At 49.4% G+C, this 17,160-nt stretch overlaps 1 protein-coding gene across 1 annotated transcript in view; it reads right to left on the bottom strand.

Annotated features, from left to right (window-relative positions):
- ARMH3 (armadillo like helical domain containing 3) overlaps positions 1–17,160 on the bottom strand; it is a 171,885-nt gene that overhangs the window by 64,585 nt on the left and 90,140 nt on the right. The window contains exon 23 of the mRNA XM_065408100.1: positions 12,716–12,791. Within this exon, the coding sequence (XP_065264172.1) occupies positions 12,716–12,791 (76 nt within the window). The remainder of the gene's footprint in view (positions 1–12,715; positions 12,792–17,160) is intronic.

Raw genomic sequence — 17,160 nt, 5'->3', positions numbered from 1 at the left:
CTGAACGATGTTCGGTCGGGACACTGGACAAACAAACAATTTTGCCCTCTGCTGCGGCGCACAGGCGGAGCCCGGAGGGGCTCTCACCCCCCCCCCCCCGCCCCACTCCGCCTCCTCCTTCCCCCATTGGATCTCTCCCCAAATCCCTGCCCCCAGCCCCGCCCCGCCCCCTCACTGCCCCATTGGATCCCGAGCCGGGCCTGGGGAGGAGATGCCCCTGTGCAGCAGCCTGGGCACACGGGCCATGGCCGGCCGGGGCCGGGAGCGCTGCAGTGCAGCGCGGCGGCTGCTCCAGCCCTGCAGCCCACGGGGCAGCACGGTGTGTCCGGGGGCAGCGCGGAGCGGGCAGGGCCCGGGTGGGCGGCGCGGCCCGGGGGTGTGGGCCACCCATCAGAGACACGCGGCGGAGAGGGGCTGCCGGGGCGAGACTTGTCCCAGGCGGGGCGGCCGGCGTACAGGGGCGAGGAGCCGGTCAGGGTCCCCCAAACCGATAAACTTCCCCGCCGCTGCCGGGGAGCCCCGCACCTCTCCCGCTCGGCTGCGCTCCAGCGGGCCGGGGGGCCAGAGGCTCCGCGGGGAAGGCAGCTAATGCCCCCGGACCCTCCAACGGCTGGATGAGCTAATTCCCGAGAAGACCAGCAGGAGGCGCCGCCGGGGTGAGTCCTGCTTGCTTACACGGGGGCTGGGCGGCGCTGGGGGGGGGGGGAGATGGGGTTCGGCGGGGCTGGGTGGCGCGGGGGGGGGGGGGGGGGGCGTTTCAGTACGGCCGGGGGGTTTCGGCCCTCAGCTATTTTCTTTGGAGTAATATGGCCCTCGCCGCTTTACGAGTTGTGCAGGCCTGCATTAGCATGTTCCCGTTCCAACCAGAGGAACATGAAACAGAGACAAATGGGTGGCACGCTATCACAGACAACACCCATGATTGGCACACAGTGGAAATGCAGTCTAGTCAAGCAGTTTAGGTCCAAAAGGTGATTTTCTACAAACCCGTCTGAAGCTAGAAGGAAAGCATCCAGTGGCTTGGAACTATTCACCACTACTGCCCAAAAACCCAGCCACTGCTAATGTGCAATTTTTGTGTTTCTCGACAGAGGCAGCATTGAGCCAGCAAAGCGAGAGACGGAGCTCTCCCCTGCTAATACATTTCTGCAGGCCAGATGGGTCAGCTGCACTCCCGTGCAATCAGGCGGTCACCCCAGTCGCACTGAGAAATACCTTCCCCTCCTCCACCCTCTCTGCCCACAGAAGCTGCTCCCAGTGACTTCCACGTCTGAAGGTTTGCGCCAGGCTCATTGCCTGTGTACAGGTAATGAGCGGCTTAACCAACACAATTGCAGGGCAGGTGTCTGCACCACTGGAGCCAGTGCACAGGAAGGAATCGCCGGTCAGGACTGCCCTCTTTCCAGCCCTGCTGCCCTGGTGCACAGCAGATGGGATCCGCACAGCAGGGCCTCAAGCAACAGGGCGGGGATGCAAAGAACATGAGCTAAGCAGATTCTGCCCAAGCCTCACAAACTGTTACCACCTTAAGGAGGAAGGGGACCAGGCAGGGGGGCCCGGAGGAAGGGGCCCAGGCAAGGGGCCCGCAGGACAGAAAGGTTCACTGGAAGGTAAACAGCTCGGTAGGTGAATACTTGTCTGCTAAGGCCCACACAGCCAGGCTGGCGTGTTTGCCGACTATGGGAAGAGATTCCCAAGCAGCTGACTGGTGAAGTTCTGCAGCAGAGGGGCCCTGCTCTCCCAGCAGAACGGGCCCTCACCTGAAGAGGGCAGGCAGTAGGCTCCCAGAGTGCAGGGAGGGGTCTGCTTGGAAATCACCCTCCCCGGCCCTGCCATGTTGCCTTTCTGAGTGGGGAGAAGGGAAGGGGCTCCTCCAATTACAGGCAATGACGAGAAACCCAGAAAGCCTGGCTGAAGCAGGCAGTGACCCGGGAGCAAAGTGCTCCTCCCCACCTTTAAGTGGGCCTACATGCCCAGGAGTCGGCTTACTGAGGCCACGGGGAGATGAGAGGGAGGGTAACCGGGGCAGCAGGATTGCCAAGTGAACCAACGGGTGTTTGCACCCCTGCAGGCTGCGTTCTCCCTGTAAAAGGGGGAGTCACAGCCGCATTGCCGGGGCGTGCTCCCCTGCAGCACGAGCCGGCTCAGTCAGCACCTCGGCTAGCTCCACAAACCTCCATTTGTCCAAGAGGCAAACCCCCCTAAAAGAATTAACCCAAAAGAGCAACAAAGCCATTAAAAGCAGAACAGCAGCACTGGGGCTGGCAAGTGCCTCGGGCTGCCAGAAAACCAGAGCCAACAGCCTTGGTGCACCCATGGCAGCCAGCCTCCTACGCTGCCATGCTCCCTCAGAGGCCACCTGGGACAGCGCCCGGGCGGAGGGAGTGCGGCCTGGTCTACGCTGCTCAGCTGGTACAGTGACACCACTAACCCCCCGAGTGTGGATGCAGGTTACATCAGCAAGAGAGTCCTTTTACCTGTATAATTGATACACCAGTTCCCCAAGCGAGGTAAGCTGTACATCCAAAGAACTCTTGTGCCAATGTAACTGCATTTACACTAGGGTTTCTGCCGGCAGAGTGGAATCGTCAAAGGCACACCCTGGCCGACAGCTATGCCAGCACAGTTCAAGTGGCTGGAAGAGGGGAAATGTCCCTTGGTGAAACTGGATGGCTTCCTACCTGATCTGCACATGATGGGAGCTGCACTGTCCTTTCTGTGCGGGTGGAACCGGACCCAGAATGCCACCCAACAAGCCCTATTCCTGGAACTGGGCCAATGCCATTAGTGACAGCATTTGACTTAAGCTGCTGCATGAATGAGGAAGGGTGAAGGAAAACCAAGGCAGAATGACACTGGCTCATGCTCCCTAAGAGAAACCAATCAAGGTGAGTCAACTAATTATAGAGCAACAAATGGAAACCAACACAACTATTACGAACAGATGTGATTTTCAGCTGCCTCTGTGGCAGAGTTATACACAAGGAGAAGGGACAAACGACAAGAAACTAGTGAAAAAGTCGCGAAAGAACAGGTGGGGACTCCATGGCAAACTGGAAGAGCCCATGTGTAGTCAGTGATGCTTGATACTTGCTGCTTTTCCCCCCATCCTCCCATTTTAAATTACTAGCCATGCTGGCATGGAAAAACAGGGTCTTTGCTCCTCTGATTCCATATACTCCTACTGCTCCATCCCCAGCTAAAGCCAGAATCCTGTTTACGTCAGAATTAGCTGCTGCAGAGGGCTCCAAGATTTCACTAATAGGGACCCGTGAGGTCAGGTGGAGAATGAGCAGGAAGAGCAGATAAACTCAGAGGAACCAAGATCCTCTCTTGCCACAGTCACCACAGCGTCTAAGCTCCGCTTTTCCATGCCAAAGTCCATCGCAACAAAAACTGCAGAAGATATGATACACAAGAAGAGATCTTCCAACCCAACTCAAACAGCGGCTTAATGCGTAGAGTAGACCAAGAGTCCAGGACTCCTGGGTTCTACTCCTAGAATATGCCCTCACTTGAGTGCGTCACTATCTCTGCACCTCATGGTACCCATCTGGAAAAGAAGGATTATTACACTTAGCTCCCTCTCGCGGGAGTCATGAAGCTTAATTAAAGTAGGTGCAAAGGGATTTTAACACAACAAAATTAAAAAAGCTCTATTCCGAAGAGCTTGGAAAATTCTTTCCTCTCCTCCAGCCTGGTGTCTTGCTAACAGGAGTCTGCATGACACAGGGCAGCATCTATTGGAGAAAAGACATTTGCTAGCTCACTCCTGGGAGCACTCTTATGAGACTGCATTTCTGTAACTATCCCAGCTGTAACCGTGGCAATAACAGGGTGAGAATTTGAAAGCAAACTACCAATGGCACCAGGAGTAATTGTTTTAGTTAGTTAAAGGCCTTTTGCTATCTTGTAACACAAGATCAGCCCGGTTTGATTAGCAGTGGCAGCATGCCAAAGGTCATTACTGTTAAAACATACCTCAGTGAGCAGTTTAATTGACTCATTATTCTGTCACTAGCCAGCATTTACAATTGGGCATACCAATCAATACCAATAGACCTAGAGAGCAAACCAAGCCCGCCTGAATGTCAGAGCAGAGCCCACGCAGCTACTCCCACTGCCAGCCAGAGGCCTGGCTGCATAGTGTGCAGGTGAACATCTAACTGTCCTTCCACCTAGGCCTGGCTACGTTCGCCCACCACCGTGGGTCCCTGCCGATCACAACGGAAGGGAAGAGTATCTGAGAGGCACTAGCCGGTCCCACACTGTGTACAGCCAGCCTCTTTGGTCGCTTGATCCCCTAACGCGGTTTCAGCCAAGCAAGCTCCCTCTGCCTCTTCAAATGCTCAGTTAGTGCTTGAAGGTAGCACTAGGGTAAATTTCTATTTATCTTACACTTCCCTTGGCTATTCGAATTCCCATCAAATCAGTCCAAAGCTTGTCCTCCGTCTTTACTCGTCTGCTGCTCACCACGGACCCCTCCTTGCACTCTCGAGCTGAGTGAAGCTCCCTGTGATCCGCAGAGAAGCACAACGTCTCCCCAGGACTCCCACGGCCTGGCGCCTGTGAAAACCCGACAGCCATTCATTACAAGACTCCTAGAGCATGAGCAGGTCTCGCCCCACTCTGAGCTACTGACTCCTCGCTGTATGGCACGTACCACAGCTGTGCCCCAGACAGGCTGCAGCTTTCTAAGGAATCCTACGGCCCCTCCTCCGGTGGTGGAGTGATGAAAGAAGAAGTGGGTACGCTGACCTTTTCGGCATTGCAGGCCAGGCAGTGGTAAGGTAGGTACTAAGGGGGTGCAGACGTACCCTCGTTTTGAACTGGGTTTAGGCTATGATTACACTGGAGGCGAACACGAGAAGTGCCATTACAATGTGGTTTTGGCAGTCACTCACAGACCAACTTAACAATTACATTGTTCTTTAATTATTTTAATAGTTTTGTAACTAAAAGTGTGTAAACTCCATATTCCCCCAGAGAGAAGAGAAGAGAACTCTGATTGCCCGCTGCCTCTCCCAGCGCTCCAGTCCCCGGCTCTTGAGTTCATTCTGTGGAGCACCCGAAAGACGGCCAGGGGCTGTCGTTTGAGAGCTGGGAGATAGGGCTATACTAATGCAAACAGCATCACAGTCTCAAACTTAAATTAAGCTATTCTCACACAGTCTGGCTGCTCACACAGATTGACGGCCAACATATCCCTTCGGTATGCCCAAGTGATGCTCTGCATACTCCGCTGCCTGTGAGGGCTCAGACAGCAGCCGCAGAACCCGCGGTGCCTTCCGCACAAAGGAAAAGTACCACCAAGGGCAGCTACCATGGAATGAGACTGGCTAGCGTCAGAATGCCCAAGCGGAGATGGGTTCTACCAGCACAAATACAATCACTTAAGACATGAATCAAAAGATCTACCACACCTCGCTACCTGCTGCCGACATTCCCCATTTTAAAACTGTTTCAGTGAAAAATAAAATGACTTTAAAAACCATGATGATGTGACTGCATTACAGATAATGGGGCAGTTCAATCTATTAATCATTGGGTTAATCTATTTATTCACCTTGAGAAAATTACTGATTAGGAGAAAGTCTATTAGAAGAGTACAATGATTCAGCAACCACCTCTCTCATTGCGAGAGCAATCTCAGGATGTCCCCTTTGAACTCGGCCGTAATAAAATTCTCATTAAATGCCAACCTGCAAGATGTTAACATAAAGGGGCTTGTTAGCCTCAAAAAAATCACTTGCCTTGAAAGTTGCTTATTTCCTCCTAGGTGTGAAGGTCAGTTTTCCATCCACTAGCTACTGGGGTTTCTTATTTCAGCCAATCAATGCAGCTGTGACATATTGGAAAACCAACACAATTCAACCACTTGTGCCTGACCCCAACAAACCCATGCACAGCAGTGTAATCCACCACTGATGGAGCATGTACTCTACTAAGCCAGGCCCGAGCTGCCAGACCCTGCCGCTAGGCTGCCTCTTCCAAATGTTGGTTTTCTCTCAGTTAGCAAGAAGCTTTGTGGCACAGGGGAGAGCAACAAATGTGGGCAAGATTCCACTGTACACTCACAGCTGTCCCCACACAGTGCACTACTGGGCCCTGGCATTAAACTCATGAGTCACAGGCACAAGGTCTGGGATGGACGACAGGCCGACTCAAAGAGACTCTTCCAACACCCTGCAGAGATCAGACCAATGTCAGGCACTGGCGAGTGTAGAAATCTCTTCCTCTGTTAGCTCCTCCGTGGCCTGCTGCCTCCACATCTGTAGAGTCACAGACTTTAAGGGCAGAATGGATTATAAGATTATCAAGTCCGACCTCCTGTACATTAGAGGCCATTAAATTTCACCTATTTATCCCTGCATTGAGACTAATAACTTGAGTTTGACTAAAACATCTTCCAGAAAAACAGCCAGCCATGATTTGAGGACATCAAGACATAGAGAATCCACCACTGCCCTGGGGAACTTGTTCCAGGCGTTAATCACCCTCAGAGTTAAAAATATGCGCCCAATTTCTAATTTGATTTGTTTGGCTTCATCTTCCAGCCATTGGTTCTAGTTTGGAGTTTCTCTGGGAGATTGAGAGCCCTTTAGTACCAATATTTTCTCCCCATAAATCACTGTCATCAAGTCACCTCTCGGTCTTCTTTTTGATACACTAAACAGACTGATCTCCTTAAGTCTCTCAGTGTTGGGCATTTTCTCCAGACCACGTATCATTTCGTGGCTCTTTTCTGCACTGTTTCCAATTTTTCCAACATGCTTCTTAAAACGTGAACACCAGAACTGGATGCCGTATTCCACTCCCAGCCTCATCAATGCTGTGTACAAAGGTAAAACCGCCTCCCTACCCCTGCTCATTACTCCCTTGGTTATGTTTGCAAGGACCGTGCTGGCCCTTTTTGGCCGCAGCACCTCACCGGGAGCTCATGCTGGGCTGCCTGTCTACTCTGACCCCTAGATCCTTTTCAGAGTCACGGCTTTCCAAGACACTGTCCCCCTTTCTGTGGGTCTGGCCTGCATTCCTTCTTCCTAAATGGATAACTTCCGGTTTGGCTGTATTAAAAAGCGTTTTGTTTGAACAGGCCCAGCTTAACAAGCGATCCAGACGGCGCCGCATGACCACCCCACACAAGCACGGAGAGATTAACGTGGGCAGAAGGAGCTGCAATGGGGTTCACGCACCACTCCGACACCTCCTTGTGGCCGATATGGGAATTAGCTCTGGTAGCCAGTGTGCACTGCTCTGGTGGTGCTCCACCCGTCACCTCTTCTGCTCCTGGACCCACGTCCCTCCAAGGACTGTGGTGTCCTCGGCCTCTGGCTGTGACACACTCTGTGCTCCCCCCTTCCGGGGGATGTCTCTGCAATCCCTGGCCAGCCACTTCTCTCAGTGGCGACTGCAGTCTGTCTAGCCACTTCCTCAGTGGCGAGGGGGAGCCTGTAGAAGGCTGCTGCTTGCTGCATCCCCTCTACCTCCTCAGTCGATTTCCCTGGGTTACTCTCCCCACAGCCCCAGCACCCTCTTTGCCCTTGCCTCAGGGCCTCAGCCTGCAGATCCCTGCAGCCCGCCAGGATCTGCCTGCTCTGTCCAGGGTGATAGCCACCTTCAGCCTGCAAGGCAGCCGGTCCTCCTCGAGCTCCAGGGAGTAACTGAAGCTGCTCTGCCCTGCAGATCTTCTTATAGGGGCCTGCCCAACTCTTATTGGCTGCTCCCCTCAGGCCTTCTCTGATTGGCTACCTTCTGCGTAGCCGCCCGAGGACTCTATTAACCTCTTAGTGCCCAGTGTGGGGCAAATCACATGAGCCAATTAACTATATATTCTGCACGTGGAGGGGAAGTAGGGACTGATATAGCCCAAGGGCTGGGGGCGGGCGGGATTATAAAACAGGAAGTCAGAGCAGGAAGAGGTTGCAGAGAAGAGATCTGCAGTCACTTCCAAGAAGGAAAGGGAGTTAGCCAGGGCCAAGGAGGAGATCCAGGGGGTGAGTAAACCCTAGGGTCCTACCTGGCCTAAGGAGTCTTGACAAGAGGCCAAGAGGGGTGAAGTAGCCACAGGGAGTGGACGAAGCTCTGGTGGCAAACTCCAGATATACTCAAGGAGATAGAGAGGTGCGGTAGGAAGAAGCCCAGGGAAACAGTCACCGGGACCGAGCAGACCTAGGTTGGCAGTCATAGAACCCTGGGCTGGAAGCTGGAGTAGCAGGCAGGCCCAGGTTCCCCACCAGCCACTGGGAAACAGACACAGGACCTGGAGAACTGGAACGAAGACCATCTGAGAAGGCATCTGGACAGCTTGTCCGGTGGGACCTTGTTTCCCTGGAAGGGCGGGAACGATACAGAGACTTGGCCAGAGGGCTGAGTCACGGAGAGAGAGAGAGAGAGAGAGAGAGAGAGGAGCCAAAGTGTGAGCAACCAATGGAAGGGGTCACCAGACAGGGGGAGAGCTAATTCCCAGACCCAGGCACAAGGAGGCGCAACTGCGGCGAGGGGAACCCCTTTTCACTACCCTGTCCTCATCAGCATTCACCATTCTGCCAACGTTTGCGTCATCTGCAAATTGTATCAGCCATGATTTTATGTTTACTTCCAGATTGACGAGAATGTTGAATAGCATCAGGCCTAGTTCCATTCTATGAGAGACCCCACTAGAAACTCCCCCATTCATTGATGGTTCCCCATTACAACTACTTTTTGAGTTCTGTCACTTAGCCAGTTCTTAATCCATTTTATGTATGCTTCACTGATATTGCATAGCACTTATTTTTTAACCAGAAAGTCATGTGATGCTAAGTCAAACCTCTTACAAAGTTTAAGTATATTACATCTGCAGTTATCTTTATCAATGAAATTTATCTCAGAATGAAATCAGGTTTGTTTGACAAGAACTATTTTCCAAAAAAACCACATTATTGGCAATAATTATATTCCTAGCCTTTAATTTTTTTGTGATTGAATCCTGGATCCGCTTTTCCATTACTTTGCCCAGGCTAACCAGTCTATAGTTACCCTAGTCATCCCACTTGCCATTCATGAATATTGGCACAACGTTAGCGCTCTTCCAGTCTTCTGGAATTTCCCCCGTACTCCAAGATTTATTAAAATTTAACAGCAGCAAGCTATACATCTCCTCAGCCAACTCTTTTAGGACTCTTGGGTGAAAGTTATCTGGGCCTGCAGATTTCAAAATGTTTATCTCTAGCAGATGTGGTTTAACATTCTCCATCATAGGTACTGGAACCAGGGGTGCTGCTGCACCTGTTGGCTTGAAGTGGTAGCAACAACCCAAATACATGATTTCAGCACCCCCATTATAAAAACTGTTCCAGTACCACTGTTCTCCATAGTAACTAATGGACTGGAAAATACTTCCTCATCCTCGTGTGATTTCAATACATCATCCTGCTCCTTTTCAAATGCTGAATAGAAATATCTCGAAAATTTCGGCCTTTTCTGCATCATTAACAATGTTACCAGCTCCATCTGATAATGGGCCTATACCATCAATTGGATTTCTTTCATTCCTAATATACTTAAACTCCTTCTTATTGCCCTTGGCTCTGCCAGCCATAGATTTTCCCCTGTCTTTAGCATACCTTATCAATTTTCTAAACTTCATGACTTCATTTATATAGATTGCTATCTATTTCCCCTTTTTCCCCATGCTAGACATTGCTTTTTTATTTCTAATCTCTGCTTTCACTCCCCCAAATGAACAAGGATGGGCTTTTAGCCAAAGTTGTCCTCTTTCTTGATTGTGGAGTTGTGGCTTTTTGGCCACCTAATCAGTTAAAGTACTCCCACTTTTCATGCATATTTTTCTGTCTAAATTTTTCCTCCCAAATTTCCCTGATAATTTTCCTCATCTTTGGGAAATGAGCCCTTTTGAAGCACCAAGTATGTATATCATTGGCTGGGACTGTCCTCCATTTGCCTTTATTGAAAGCAATCAGGTCATGATCACTGATCCCTAGGCAACCACCAACTTCCCATCCTGGGAGTAATTTAACTTTAGCCATCACATTGAGGACCAAAACGCAGCTCTGCTTGTATGCAGAGAACAACCCGAATCTCTCATGATATGTGTTCTTGACGGTAGGAGCTGAGAGTCTTTGAACAAGACATGCCAACAGTAGACAATGGCCCACTGGTACCAAGGCATTGGTTGGGGTTAAGGGTAAAAACCAGTTTCTAAAGCTTCCAGGATATGCCAGTCCAAAATGCAGGAGTGCCCACATTTTGCCCAGCTGAGACCTGCATAAACAGCCTGCCTAAATCTGAAAGTCTTGCCTTCCTTGGATGAAACGCAGCCCCTCTTGCCTTTCACACAGTACGTGTGACCAGCAGACACTGCAGTCCCCAGCAGACAGCACAGAGCAGCGAGGGAAAATTACAGAGACTAAAATGGGAAACAGGTTGATGGTTTACGTGCGATAGTCTTGAAAGTGTCCCGTCCGTCCGTCCCCCCACCCCGGGCCATGACCCACTGAAATGAAAGTCTCTCTCGAAGCCCTGCTTGTGAGACGGAAGAACATAATGATGTGGGAAAAATCGATCCACGCGTTTAAGGCCTGTAAGCAAGCTTGACCAAACTCAGGGCCTTGACTAAAGTTTAAGGCCTGCTAAATTTTCCCTCACAACAGCTTCACAACAGAACCCAACACTCCACCCCAGTCAGGGTCGGCAGGTAAGTCCACGCGAGCTTTGCTCAAGCTGAAGCAGCATGAACACAACCTCTGTCAACTGCTAGAAGATCAACTCCCCCAAGTGCAGTCTGGGCTGCACCCAGGCCAGCCACCAGGTTAATATGGATTAAAGAAATCCCAGGGTTCTACATGATACTGTAGTTGCGTTACCAGGACCTACTCAACAACCTTAGCCCAGGAAGAGGGGCTCTAATTAGTGCCTCCTCAGGCACACACCTGACAACTACGTGTTTGAGGCAGGCCGGCACCCTGACATCCTCCCGTAGGGAACAACAATTCATGACAAAGAAGGGATCTGAACTGAAAGGGAGGGTGGAAGAACATGCTGCACGGAGCAACAACAACTAAAATCTATCTCAAGGCTAAAACAGGAACCCGTGGGGCCAGTTTCCCCCATCCACCCGCTCTGCCGGCTGTTGGATGCCCCCGGCAAGGGCAGCAGTAGGAAGGAAATCACATTGCCAATTGTTTGCTTTTATCTTTTCAGCTGCTTGAGAGGATCAGTTTTAACGAATCAGTGTTGGGGAGACGGGGCGCCCAGAAGGGAAAGTGAACCTGCTCGTTTACACGCTACAGAGCAAGCCTAGAAACCTGGGCAGCCACATCCTTTCCACCTGTGAATACTCCCTTCCCAGTTTAGAGACGCTTCTGCGTTTCCAGAGCACTCCAAGGACAGACACTTGTGACACTTTAAATGCTATCTGCTCTGCAGCTTCATTGAGGGAGTATTATCTGCCCACAAAGCTTTCATTTAGATCTGTTTATGAAAAATAAAGATGGGAACAAAATAAGTCTTCTGGAACCTCTATGTGAGGAAATGAAGCTTACAGAGGAAACCTTCAAAGGTGATTTATAGACACATAAAACACATATTTTCCTTGAAATGTGCCCTGAGAGTTTGCCTTGTACACACTGTCGTCTGTTGTGAGGGAATTGCAAAGAACCGAGACAGCTCCACCGAGCTACGTTCTGCTTCCCAGGAAGGCAGCATGCCTCGGGGCAGTTCCAGTTCTGACTCTGCTCCTGACTTTTAGTGTGGACTTGGGCCTCAGTTTCCCTTTCTGGAAAATATGGCCAATGCCACTGATTATTTACACGGTGGTGCCCACACGGTGTTTGGTGCCTCCCAAGCACAGAGAACAGTGCAGTGCCTGCCCCACGGAGCACCCCATCGGCAATGAGAAAAACACACCAAAAGGTGGAAGAAAGGGGTCCCACACCCAAGGAGTGACTGGGGTACTGCTGGGCACAAGCCTTGGTAGCTGACATAGGTTTTTTATGGTGGTCAAACACTAAATTCCCCTCCCTCCACCTTCCAACCAGCCTGGGTCAGACCCATGGGCCATCCAGCCCAGCGTGCTGTCTCCAGCAGTGGCCAGGGATTAGAGATTTCAGAGCAAGAAACCCTGAAGCTACGATGGAAGCCTCTACAGCTGTGGACTATCGTGGCAATAGGGACAGTTACTCCCGAGCCCCATCAGCTAGTGACCGACTTGTGGCCCTGGGGCAGGAGAGTTCAACAGGTCCAACTGAAACCATCTTTAAATAAGCATTTGTACATTTATTTTTTTTTAATTCCTTGCAGTTTTGAAAGGGGTTTGGGAACTGGCTTAAAGCCTCTGCAAAGACATTCTCTGTGGGCAAGACTGACACCACGAGCAGGTGACTCAGAAGCAGCGATTGTAGTCTCATGAATGCAATGGAATCAAGCAAGAGTGAAAGCCCATTTGACCCACAATCGCCCTGCCAGCATGCCAGGGGTACAATTAGGATGACCTCATTCCTGCTTTGACCGCGCAGAGCCCCCTGGAAGAGCTAAGCATTATTATTATAGAAATTAATTCAAACTTTCATGAGCCCTCCACCCCCTTTGCTTAAGGCAGCAATTTAAACTCCAAAACAAACTCTGTGCAACAAACATGGAAGTGTCAAACCGGCAGAGCCACACAGAACACCTCCCAAGAACTCCAACGCTGCTATTCATTCCCACGCCTTACCTGATATTGACTAATGCATGCGTCACCTTGCTGGCAGGCTCCTTCCACTGACCGGCATTGGTCGAAAGCCGGAGCACTGAAAGAGAGGGAGAGAGATCCTTAAGACTGCTGGTACTGAACCGACAACAGAGCGACACTTTCTAACCTGAAACATCCAGTAAAACAGCAGCTGGAGATCCAAGTCACAACGAGACCAGCCTTCAAGAGAGCCAACAGAACCCCGCCCTCCGCCCCCATTCTGGTTGTCACGACCTGGGTTCAGAGTCTCACTCTCAGGCCATAATACGCAGCCTCTTCTGAAGCCATTTCAGAGATTTTAGGAATATAAAAAACCTGTATAGGCCAAAGCGCAGCCTCCTTTTCTGGAGTGGGGTGAGAGGGGAATTAATCCTGCCGACCTGATTTCATCTCCATGTCTCCAGATCCCCTTCCTCCAGAAATAAGAGCTTAGCGTCTTGGATTCATTCATTGCTCTCTGCTCATGCCACTTTCTCTGGTATCTTACTCCACATTTGCTCCCCTTCTGCTCAGCTCCAGTTCCTATTTATTCAGGGTTCCATCTGTTCTAGATCACGCCCTGTAGTTTCAGACTATCCCCATGTCAAAAGTTTCTTTGGCTCTGTTAATCAGCCTTGCAGAGAAAGATCATACCCCGGCATGGGGAGAAGCCTGCTCCCCAGAGAGACCAGCACGCCCCCTCTGCCTCACAGAGACAGGGAGCAGAGCTGAAAACGCTCCAAACCGGGCAGAACGTCTCTGGAAGCCCATCGTGCTGCTGACAGAGTGCCCAAGGTATTTATTCAGGTCCAGAGTGTTTCCAGGCAGCCCATCATCTCGGCACCCACACCTCAAACCCAGTTGCGAAGCAGTGAAGAAATCCAGAACAAAGGGCGTTTTCGTGACGCAGTGTGCTCTGCCGGAACTGTGGGTGAATTCGTACGGTCAAGGAATAATCCATTTATGATGCCATGCCTGGAGCTAGGATTTTCTGAAAAGGGGTACCTGGCACTTGTGCTCAGGGGCGAGAAGCTGTGTTCATATACAGCACCCTCATTAGGGCTGTCTATAAACATCAACACTACTTCAACAAAGCCCGTGAATCCATGAGCAGGGTGGGTTAATGTACAGTGCTCACCAGCTCTGCAGACCTGGGTAAAGGAAGATTCAGGGCACAAACATACATAAGAACGGCCAGACTGGGTCAGACCAAAGGTCCATCCAGCCCAGTATCCTGTCTGCCGACAGTGGCCAATGCCAGGTGCCCCAGAGGGAATGAACAGAACGGGGAATCATCAAGTGATCCATCCCCTGTTGCCCATTCCCAGCTTCTGGCAAACAGAGGCTAGGGGCACCATCCCTGCCCATCCTGGCTAATAGCCATTAATGGACCTATCCTCCAGGAACTTATCTAGTTCTTTTTTGAACCCTGTTATAGTCTTGGCCTTCATAACATCCACAGGCAAGGAGTTCCACAGGTTGACTGTGCGTTGTGTGAAAAAATACTTCCTTGTATTTGTTTTAAACCTGCTGCCTATTAATTTCATTGGGCGACCCCTGGTTCACGTATTATGAGAAGGAGTAAATAACACTTCCTTATTTACTTTCTCCACATCAGTCATGATTTTATAGACCTCAATCATATCCCTCCTTAGTCATCTCTTTTCCAAGCTGAAAAGTCCCAGCCTTATCAATCTCTCCTCATACAGCAGACGTTCCATACCCCTCATCATTTTTGTTGCCCTTTTCTGAACCTTTTCCAAGTCCAATATAGCTTTTTTGAGATGGGGCAACCACATCGGCACACGGTATTCAAGATGTGGGCGTCCCATGGATTTATATAGTGGCAATATGATAGTTTCTGTCTTATGATCTATCCCTTTCTTAATGATTCCCAACATTCTGTTCGTTTTTTTGACTGTCGCTGCACATTGAGTGGATGTTTTTAAAGAACTATCCACAATGACTCCAAGATCTCTTTCTTGAGTGGTAGCAGCTAATTTAGACCCCATCATTTTATATGTATAGTTGGGATTATGTTTTCCAATGTGCATTACTTTGCATTTATCAACATTGAATTTCATCTGCCATTTTGTTGCCCTGTCACCCAGTTTTGTGAGATCCTTTTGTAGCTCTTCGCAGTCTGCCTGGGACTTAAATATCTTGAGTAGTTTTATATCATCTATAAATTTTGCCACCTCACTGTTTACCCCTTTTCCCAGATCATTTATGAATATGTTGAATAGGACTGGTCCTGGTACAGGCCCCCTGGCGACACCACTATTTACCTCTCTCCATTCTGAAAACTGACCATTTATACCTACCCTTTGTTTCCTATCTTTTAACCAGTTACCAATCCATGAGAGGACCTTCCCTCTTATCCCATGACAGCTGACTTTCCTTAAGAGCCTTTGGTGAGGGACCTTGTCAAAGGCTTTCTGAAAATCTAAGTACACTATATCCACTGGATCCCCCTTGTCCACATGCTTGTTGACCCCCTCAAAGAATTCTAGTAGATTGGTGAGGCATGATTTCCCTTTACAAAAACCATGTTAACTATTCCCCCAAAAAATTATGTTCATCTCTGTGTCTGACATTTTTGTTCTTTACTATAGTTTCAACCAGTTTGCCTGGCACTGAAGTCAGGAATACCAGCCGGTAATTGCAAGGGCCTCCTCTGGAACCCTTTTAAAAAGTTGACATCACATTAGCTCCCCTCCAGTCATCTGGTACAGAAGCTGACTTAAATGGTAGGTTACAGATGACGGTTAGTAGTCCTGCAATTTCACATCTGAGTTCCTTCAGCACTCTGGGGTGATTAGCATCTGGTCCTGGTGACTTATTACTGTTTAGTTTATCAATTTGTTCCAAAACCTCCTCTAATGACACCTTAATCTGGGACAGTTCCTCAGATGTGTCACCTAAAAAGAATGGCTCAGATCTGGGATTCTCCCTCATATCCTCAGCCATGAAGACCGACCCAAAGAATTCATTTAGTTTCTCTGCAATGGTCTTATCGTCCTTGAGTGGTCCTTTAGCATCTCGATCCAGTGGCCCCACTGGTTGTTTAGCAGGTTTCCTGCTTCTGATGTACTTAAACATTTTTTTGCTATTACTTTTTGAACCTTTTTTGGCCTTCCTAATTATATTTTTACACTTCATTTTCCAGAGTTTATGCTCCTTTCTATTTTCCTCACTAGGATTTAACTTCCACTTTTTAAAGGATGCCTTCTTGCCTCTCACTGCTTCTTTTACTTTGTTGTTTAGCCACGATGGCTCTTTTTTGGTTCTTTTACTATGTTTTTAAATTTGGGGGATACATTTAAGTTGAGCCTCTATTATGGTGTCTTTAAAAAGTTTCCATGCAGCTTGCAAGGATTTCACTTTTGGCGCTGTACCTTTTAACTTCTGTGTAACTAACCTCCTCATTTTTGTGTAGTTCCCCTTTCTGAAATGAAATGCTACAGTGTTGGGCCACTGTGGTGTTTTCCCTGCCACAGGGGTATTAATTTAATTATATTATGGTCACTATTACCAAGCAATCCAGCTATATTCACCTCTGGGACCAGATCCTGTGCTCCATTTAGGACTAAATCAAGAATTGCCTCTCCTCTGGTGGGTTCCAGGACTAGCTGCTACAAGAAGCAGTCATTTAAGGTGTCAAGAAACTATCTCTGCATTCCATCCTGAGGTAACATGTACCCAGTCAATATGGGGATAGCTGAAATCCCCCATTATTATTATTGAGGTTTTTTATTTTAATAGCCTCTCTAATCTCCCTGAGCATTTCAGTCACTATCACATCCTGGCCAGGTGGTCAGTTATATATCCCCACTGCTATAGTCTTATTATCCAAGCATGGAATTACTAGCCATAGAGATTCTATGGTACAGTTTGGTTCATTTAAGATTTTTACTTCATTTGATTCTATGCTTTCTTTCACATATAGCGCCATGAACTTTACATGAACTGGGACATTTGGTCCACTTTACAAAAGCACCCTGTCCTTTGGCTCTATTATTAGTCTCTACCCACAACTGGCCCAGAAGAAGGGCAAGTGCAGAGCAAGCACATTGGCAAAGCTCCTTGGACAGCTGCCTACACTATGCCTAGCCAGACACAGCTCTAGCGTCTCGCTTTCCGGAGCCCCAAACGTCTGCAGTTTCCTAGAAGAAAAGAAGGTGCCGGCTCTGTGTAACGCTGTTTTGTCAGAGAGCAAGTATCCCATTTCTGACACTGGCAGCGATGAATTCAGAGCGGGTTTCCACTCAGGCATCTGTCGTGTTAATTCACGGTGTTTCGCTTCACAGAGCGGAACGGAAAACGTATTCATGTGAGAAATGAATTGTTTCAGCAGGTCAGACACGCCTATTGCTGCCCAGTCGAGAGAGTATGAGCGTGTTATTCCTTCGTTCCACTTTTCTCTGGCTTCACCCACTGCCCAGTGC

The sequence above is a fragment of the Emys orbicularis genome, chromosome 7 (genome assembly GCF_028017835.1).
Source record: "Emys orbicularis isolate rEmyOrb1 chromosome 7, rEmyOrb1.hap1, whole genome shotgun sequence".
Lineage (NCBI taxonomy): Eukaryota > Metazoa > Chordata > Testudines > Emydidae > Emys > Emys orbicularis.
The sequence above is the reverse complement of the archived record's forward strand: the minus strand, read 5'-3'. Positions and strand labels throughout refer to the sequence as shown.